This window comes from Lagopus muta, chromosome 1, assembly GCF_023343835.1.
Source record: "Lagopus muta isolate bLagMut1 chromosome 1, bLagMut1 primary, whole genome shotgun sequence".
NCBI lineage: Eukaryota > Metazoa > Chordata > Aves > Galliformes > Phasianidae > Lagopus > Lagopus muta.
Genome location: NC_064433.1, coordinates 174519488 through 174528458, shown reverse-complemented (window position 1 = coordinate 174528458; position 8971 = coordinate 174519488). Strand labels below are relative to the sequence as shown.

The following is an 8971-nucleotide window of genomic DNA, read 5'->3' as shown; positions in this document are numbered from 1 at the left end:
ATTTTTAGTTCTGATGCTGAGTTCCAGTTCTTTGGTCAGTCACTTCTCTCTTATGCTAGCTCTGTAAATACTCTGACTTCTCATTCCTTCAGCTTCCACTCCCACAAAGTGGCAATCCGTTAGGTAACTTGGATGCACTCTTTATAAAGTTCTGATTTTTAGAGGAAGTCAGGAAGAACAGTATTCCAAAATACTCCCTCTCTTCTCTAACTCAGAAACCAACAATCGACTTAAAAACCAATTCTAGAGAACTACATCATGAAAAATGTAATTGCCACAGAACTACTTTTGTAACAGCAAACTGAGATATAAAAGGCACTGCATTTAAACACGTTCCTTCCACAGCTCAGGGCTGTCAGCCTAACACAGGACACTCCAGATACTTAGGGTGTGAAACACTGAAAAGCACAGAAGACAGCAGACTGACCATGAGGGCTCTGCAAAGGGTGCAGTACTTACCTTTAGAGAACATATTTTATTTCATATTAGTTTTTGTTCCAATATACAAAATAGAGGACCGTAGTCCCAATTAACATTTTACATAGTGACACAGCAAATCATTTCCACCATTTACAACAACTGACAACTTTCCCACACTCCCCCCCGTATTATAGCCAAGAAATAATTCCATACTGCTTTACATACCAAACAGTTATCTTTTGCACTTCCCTGCTTCTTTACTTTTTCTAACAAAGTTGCAGTTTCAGATAATAGTTTAATTGAGAAATTACATTATTTCAGCTGGAAAAAAAAAAAAAAAAAAAGCAAAGTGAAATATATAATTTGGAATACTATCTCAAAAACCCTACACAAAATAAAAGTCAGTGTCTTACAAAAATAAGTTGCAGAAGTAAAACCAGTGAATAAAACACAAGTGTTTTACATTTCGTTAGGGTATAAAGTATTTAGCAACTAGCCTCAGCTTTGAGCTACGCCACAAAAAAAGAAGGACCAAACATTTATCAATTAGTAAAAAAGAAACACGACAGTTCTTTAGTTCTTTTACAATACTGTACCTTTAGTATGCAAAGGACTTCATCCTTTAATGTGCAGCATTAATCAACTGCCTCACCCGTTAGCCCTTTTCCCACAGAAAGCTGAAAAAAGGTTTTAAAACTATTTTAATTCCTTAAGAAAAATCCAATCGTATTTTCTGCATCCCCCACAATATTGAAGCTTTACTTTGCAATGCTGGTTCTTGGACAGTTTGATCACTATAAATGATTTTATATAAAAGTGTTCTAGCCTAACCAGGGCTTCAGAAACTTTGTGTTTTACAAAAGCAGTTTGTTACAGTATGACAGTTGCTAAATAGCCCAATTTATTCAGTGACCCTGTTAAAGATTAGTTCAACTGAGTGAATAGGTGAAGTCATTTCCTGAGCTAAAAGATACAGGTAAGTAAATAGTTATAGCAGCAGACAGGAGACATTCTTTTTAAAGTTTGCAACAGTATCAATAAAATGACCTTAGAAAACTACAATAAGGTAGAAATCACTAGCTGAAGAAGGGAGACAAGGACATCCGAAACTTGATTGCCATCATCAGGAATGAATATCCCCCGACTTTCCAGAAGTTACATTCAGCTACTGACAGACAAAGTACTGTTAAGAGGAAGAATGTCAAATCACAGTAGTTCACATTTATTACAGATCAGGTGTTCTGTCAAGATTTAATTCTTAATGCTATTTCACAAACCTAAAGTGAAGTATAAGCAGTTGGTTTCAGAATTTTTCACCCTAGGGGTGAAAAACCCTCTTCTTTATACTACTTTTAAAGGAATTTGTAGTATATCTCCAGTCTCATGAAATTCTAAGCCTATTTCTTTTTAATGCTTAGACACAATTTGTACTTGAGACCTTGAGTGGTTTTTGAGACAGTCACCCACGTGACCAACATAAGTAACATAAGTGGATCCATTTTTAGGAGAGGGAATGATATTCTGAGAATGGTTCCAAACTGCTTAGAGCACAAGACATTAACAAACAATTAAAGAACTATCAAGACTGGTATACCACCACCGCACCACCTTTTTCTTGTGATATGCATTCATTAAAGTCTTCTATGTATTATTTTGATCACTTTTTACACATTAATGGAAAGATAATACTCTGATTTAATAAAAGTACCCCACTTAGATACCAGTTCCTCCAGAAGGAAATCTCTCTATGTTACTCATTTTTAAAGACATTGCAGGCATTGCTTTTAGACTTTATATCAGCTCTCTTTTTTTTTTTTAAAACATTTAAACATAATTAGTTTTAATTCAAATTAATACATAAAATCCCCAATACCAGCTAGAATAAAGGAGATTCTAAGTAACAAGATCCTAAGTAACAATAATTTATAAATAAACATATACTATTACAAACCAAACCTTTCCCCATACGGAGACTAAAAGCCATAATCTTGACTGATTGTTCCCGATCATACATTATAAATAACGTAAGCTTCTTCAGAGAAGCAAAACATAATTTGCCTCCCTGACACTAGTTTGTATCTTCGGTTAAACTACTACTATCAAGAAGGCAATTGGGCCCAGATATATCTTTTTGCTTACACAGTAACGTTCCAGCCTCGTTCTTTCAAAATTAAGCACAGGAAATTCAGTTTCCAAAGAGTCCTTTACCTCTTACATATGAAGTCTATATAAAATAGAGATCTCTAATGCTCCTATTGCACCAATCTGGCAGTGCTGCTAGAATCTGATTCAAATTCCACTGAATTCCATGAAAGGTTTTCCAGTGACCTTAATAGGCTTTGAATTAGGACCAGTATTTGGAGACAGTACATCCTAACAGAAAGCTCCTGCAAGAGTGGCTGGTATCTCTTTTTTGCTTATGAGATGCAGTGGAGATGTGCAGTCAGCATGATACCTGAGCAAATAAAATGAAAATGATACAAAGGTCTTAAAAATCCCAAGTTCTTTGCTTAGCCGTGTGCAAACTGTGCTACTGCCCCTGGAGCTTCCAGCTTCCTTTCTTTCAGTGCTTGCTCCAATGCAAGGCGTAACAATCTCTCTTCACTGTAACTCTGTAACTCCCCCTCAATCCCGAGACTGATAGAAGAGGATGTAACCAGACTCAGAGTTCTTTGAGATGTCTGACGTCAACCCGTAGAATTCTTCAATCGCTTGCGCATCGATTTTCTGTATGTAAAATACCAAACCCTTAATGTAAGAACATCCTGCATAACACACATCACATTAAGTTCCACTCTAGAAACTATTTTCAAAGAACTTCCACGTACTAGATACAGTTCTGAAATCCAAATAACTCTTACAATTCATTAAATTTTAGTTTCCTATCTGTCATCAGCCGCACAGATGGTAGCAGATACACAGGTTATGCACAGATGCGTGTTCACTTTTAAGGATTAGGTGAACCTATGAATGCAACCAGAGGTGCACTGCTTGCACAGGTTTCACATGGAATAATTTTAAAAATAACAATATTGTGCTGAGATGTTTAATTCACTATCTAGAATGTATGTACAATTTATCATTTTTAACCCTAAACACTGGAAGCTGATCAACTGCAGATGAGAAAAATCAGAGCTCAGAGAATGAAGGTTAACTTTTTCCTCAGTTCTTCATTCAATTTTTGTGGAAAGATTTTAAATATCTGTAAAGTGAAAAGAGTATATGCTGATTTTCATCACCTTAGCATACGAAACAAACTAAAAGCAAGCTATCTTGATGTTCTATGCCAAGGGCAATTAGGCTACAAACAACAAAAAGGCTGAAAGGTAAATCCTCCTTCACTTAGACTTTATTTAACCTCATTTCCATTGAAAGAATGGGAATCTTTCTCAGGAAGGAGCAAGTTATTCCAACTTGTCATGCGAATAACAGACAGCAAGATGCTTAAGATCTGGGAAGAGAAAAGATTCTTTCCTTCCTCCTTAGAAGGGCTCAGAGGGAAAAAATAAAGGAAAAAACCACAAGAAATTCCAGGTGTTACTGCTCTGGAATTGGAAATACTGCACTTTGTGAAATTATATGAGATCTACCACAGCAGCTTCTTTTTTCCCTGGAGGAAAGTGAACTTTTGACCTTATCAAGGTATTTCAATTTACAGTGCATCTTGATAAGACATACAAGCAATCCTTTTTAACTTTCCCCAGCAACCCTGCATATTTCCATGTTTGGCATTTACTATGTGAAAAACAATCCATAATGTGGCTTGGTGATAAGAAATTCTTACTACCCTTGACTTGCTCTGCCAATTAACACTGTAAGTCTAATACCTGTCTCGCTCATTTTCCTTGTTTTTAATTATGCAGTTTTGTATATTGTAAGGAAGAATGAAAATTATTCATTGTACAGGCTTAATTAAATTTAATAAAGGATTTGGACAGCATAATCATACTTCTGTTACTGCGTAAGCAAGGACAAGGTGGAGAAAAAGATGACAGAACAAGCAAAAAGCAGAAACAATCTAAAACAGTGACTGTTCTTTCCCTCAATAAAGAATAAAAGGTAACTGACAAAAAAAAAGCTGACAATGTCAAGACTGTTGAAGAAAATGGACAGTGATAGGATAAGGGGGAATGGTTTTAAACTGAGACAGGGGAGGTTCAGGTTAGATATTAGGAGGAAGTTTTTCCACACAGAAGGTGGTGATGCACTGGAACAGGTTGCCCAAGGAGGCTGTGGATGCCCCATCCCTGGAGGCATTCAAGGCCAGGCTGGATGTGGCTCTGGGCAGCCTGGTCTGCTGGTTGGTGACCCTGCACATAGCAGAGGGTTGAAACCAGATGATCTTTGAGGTCCTTTTCAACCCAGGCCATTCTATGATTAGTTAAAAGCTATTTATTTATTTATTAACTTGTTAGGAATTCTTGAATTCCTAGAAGCAGGCTAACATTAGCAACAATATCATAAGCAAAAGATTTTTCAAGGATTAACTTCTAGATTTTACATTGCAATCTGACACGTTTCAGTTTACTTTGACACTTGTTGCATCTTTTTCTGAAATCATCTAGGTCACTTCATCTAACAGACTACCAGACTGATGCAGCCCAATAGATCAGACATTGAATATATATACTCATACTATGAATAAACATCTTGTGCCAAGAAATTGTATACTCTCATAATGGTAAAATCAGTTCACCTGTGCTCTATTTGCCACATGCTCTGGCCGAAGGAACAGCTTACCAAATGAAGGTGGAAGACACTGGCAATAAAGAAGTTATAAAAATTGAAACAATTCAAATTGTTGTGCAGTCAAATTGTAAAGTGCAGCTCTGCACTCACAGTTCTTTCTCATTTGGAATGGGCATTAGCATGATAATGTCTTCTATGTCATCGAGCAGCAAACAGGCGTGCAAGTGCTCTGATAAGTATGTGAAAAAAATCCAGGGTTACTCAAAAGCTTACCTCAACAATATCATCATCAAAAAGCAACCAAAAATCGTGACTCTTCACTATTGCAATATAATGTCCTCTGTTAGGGCCACTGTAAAATACAATTAAAGAAGAATTCAGATCACAACACACACAAATGTACAAATATATTTCACTAAAGCGTGTGGCTTTTTTTCCTTGTAGTAAGTAGCATTTAACACTAATTAAATGGGCTACCATATAATTTCTGTTTGGATGTTTCTTTTCCTTTTTTCCACCAACTCAAATAGTTTTCTCAGCAACACCTTACATACCTATGTTTTACACATAAAATTAAGGACTATGCAGCCCAGGCATGAAGACATAAATGAAGGGAAATAAAATAGAAATAGAGATGTGAAATAAATAAATTATTCTAATGCTTCATAATGATTGAATAAATCCCAAAGAATTTCACAATCTTCATAAAGAAAAACACATAGTTCAACTACAATCTCAATATGATATCTCTTTATCTGTTTGAATGTTAAGGAAAAAATAAAGAAAAAAACAACTAAGTTAAACTAATAATTTGGGAGATTGAAAAATCCTTACAGCAATGAAAGGGTTTCCAATTTAAACTAAAACAGCTATAGTTATATAATTAACATAGTATAATTATATTATAACTGTATTATATATTACAGGGGGCCTATATATTAAGGGGGCCTGTGAGAGCTGGTCAGCATTTAAACAGCTCTTCTTCAGGATCAGTGTGTTCCTGTGAGCAAGAAAACAGGAAAGGGTGGCAGGAGACCTGTGTGGATGAACAAGGATGAGCATGCACAAACTCAAAGGGAAGAAGGCGGCTCATGAAATGTGGAAAAAGGGTCTGACTACTTGGGAAGAATACAGGAATGTTGTCAGGGCCTGCAGGGATGCGACGAGGAAGGCTAAAGCCCGCCTGGAATTGAATCTGGCAAAGGGGATAAAGGATAATAAAAAAGGCTTCTTTAAGTATGTTAACAGGAAAAGGAAGACTAGGGAGAATGTTACTCCCCTACTAAGTGAGGGGGGTGTTCTGGTAACAGGGGATGCTGAGAAGGCGGAGATACTGAATGCCTTCTTTGCTTCTGTCTTCAATGAAAAAACTCTCCCTCAGGAATCCCAGACCCTGGAGGTTAGTGAGAGGATCTGGGGAATGGAAGAATTCCCTTTAGTCAGGGAAGAGGTGGTCTGAGAGCACCTAGGCAACATCAGTGTACCTGATGGGATTCATCCACAGGTGCTGAGGGAGCTGGCAGAGGTGATTGCTGAATCACTCTCTGTCACCTTTGAGAGGTCTTGGAGAATGGGGGAGGTGCCTGAAGACTGGAGGATAGCCAATGTCACTCTGGTCTTCAAAAAGGGCAAGAAGGAAGATCCAGGCAATTATAGGCCAGTCAGCCTCACCTCTGTCCCTGGAAAGGTGATGGAACAGCTTGTGCTGGATGCCATCTCCAGACAACTGGAAGAAAAGGAAGTTATCAGGAGTAGTCAGCACGGGTTCACTAGGGGGACATCATGCTTGACCAACCTGGTAGCCTTCTATGATGTTGTCACTGGCTGGGTATGGATGGGGGTAGAGCAGTGGATGTAGTCTACCCTGATTTCAGCCTGATTTTACCCTGATACTGTCACTCAAGACATCCTTATAACAAAGCTGAGGAAGTGTGGGATAGATGAGTGGACAGTGAGGTGGGTTGAGAAGTGGCTGACTGGCAGAGCGCAGAGAGTCGTTGTTGGCACTGCAGACTCTGGTTGGAGACCTGTAACCAGCGGTGTTCCTCAGGGATTTGTGTTGGGTCCGGTCTTGATCAATGTCTTCATCAATGACTTTGATGAGAGGATAGCCACCTTCAGCAAGTTTGCTGATGATACGAAGTTGGGAGGATTGGCTGACACGCCTGAAGGCTGTGCTGCCATTCAGCGAGACCTGGACAGGCTGGAGAGCTGGGCAGTAAGAAACCAGGTGAGGTTTAACAAAAGCAAGTGTAGAGTCTTGCATCTGGGGAGGAATAATTGCATGCATCAGTACAGGTTGGGGGATGAGCTGCTGGAGGGGAGCTCTGCGGAAAGGGACCTGGGTGTCCTGGTGGACGACAGGTTGGCCATGAGCCAGCAGTGTGCCCTTGTGGCCAAAAAGGCCAATGGCTTACTGGGGTGCATTAAAAAGAGCATGGCCAGCAGGTCAAAGGAGGTGATCCTCCCCCTCTACTCTGCCCTGGTAAGACCTCATCTGGAGTACTGCGTCCAGTTCTGGGCTCCCCAGTACAAAAAAGACAGGGATCTCTTGGAAAGAGTCCAGCGGAGGGCCACAAACATGGTGAAGGGCCTGGAGCATCTCCCCTATGAGGAAAGGCTGAGTGAACTGGGTCTGTTCAGCCTTGAGAAAAGGAGACTGAGAGGGGACCTGATCCAGGTCTATAAATATCTAAGGTGTGGAGGACAGAGTGGCAAAGCTAGACTCTTTTCAGCAGTGTGTGGAGACAGGACAAGGGGAAACAGCTGGAAACTGCAGCATAGGAAGTTCCGCACAAATGTGCACAAGAACTTCTTTACAGTGAGGTGACGGAGCACTGGAACAGGCTGCCCAGGGAGGTGGTGGAGTCTCCTTCTCTGGAGATGTTCAAGACCTGCCTGGATGCCTACCTGTGCGACCTGCTGTAGGGAACCTGCTTTGGCAGGGGGGTTGGACTCGATGATCTCTGGAGGTCCCTTCAAACCCCTACAATTCTGTGACTCTGTGATAATGCACTGCTCTTCAGTTTAGGGCAGACAAGAAAATTCTCCATAACTGCAACATGAACAAAGAACTCTAAGAGCACCCTGATTGTTAAGCAGATTTCAGATAAGGAAATGATGCACTTACCTGAACCACGCAATTGAAAGTGAACAAGTATTTAATGCAGCTCTGGAACTGCCTTAACCTGTTAACAACACTCAAAGAATTTGTAGGTCTGGATTAGGGAGAATCTGTTATTAGAGTTATATGATATGGGATACGTTTCACTTTTCTTTTGATATAGTTAGGCTCACATAAATACTCCTATGAATACACTGTTACTACTTTCCAAAGTGATCTGTGGTGGCAACAAGGCCATGTATTCTGTCCGGATTAGTAGCACCTCCTCACAATGCTTTCTTTTCTAAGAAATTTTTAAGAGATCTTTAAATGCTATTAGCTATGTGATTTTGCGAGTTTCTTTCTTTTTTTTTTCCTCCATTAAAAAAAATAAAAAACACCTTAGCTTTTTATACAAAAATCTCCTTCATAATATACTGTTATTACCTTCCACAATGAACTACCACAGCAACGAGGTCATACATTCTGTCAGGATTGGTGGCATCTCCTGAGGTGTTAAATAAACGAAGCTCTAAAGGAAAAACTACTCTATAAGAGAGTTTTGTGTATCTGTGCAGCTGATCCATATATTTAAATCTCTTCAAATGGAGAGCCAGAATCATAGGCAGTTTTTTTACTTTCATCCTGAAAAAACAAGCAAACAAAAACCAATATTTCCAGTATTGAAGCAAACAATTCTGCTGATATTAACAAACAAGTAACTTAGACAGTTAAGTCTTTAAAAAAATGTTGCAAGTA

At 39.1% G+C, this 8971-nt stretch overlaps 1 protein-coding gene across 7 annotated transcripts in view; it reads right to left on the bottom strand.

Moving 5' to 3' along the window:
• Positions 1-436: 436 nt before the first annotated feature.
• The window catches only part of USP12 (ubiquitin specific peptidase 12), a 35085-nt gene continuing 26550 nt past the window's right edge, over positions 437-8971 (bottom strand). The window contains exons 7-10 of one of the 7 annotated variants that reach the window (XR_007374600.1): positions 8660-8857; positions 6781-6835; positions 5383-5461; positions 3103-3147 (exon numbers count right to left, since the gene is read on the bottom strand). Coding sequence is in view for 2 of the 7 variants with exons in the window: in XM_048933700.1 (XP_048789657.1) it covers positions 3046-3147; positions 5383-5461; positions 8660-8857 (379 nt within the window). In the remaining 5 variants the exon portion in view is untranslated. Of the gene's footprint in view, positions 3148-3173; positions 3623-5382; positions 5462-6593; positions 6836-6904; positions 8858-8971 lie in introns of those variants that run through there. The other 6 variants (XR_007374602.1, XR_007374601.1, XR_007374599.1 and 3 more) reach the window with 6 other exon arrangements.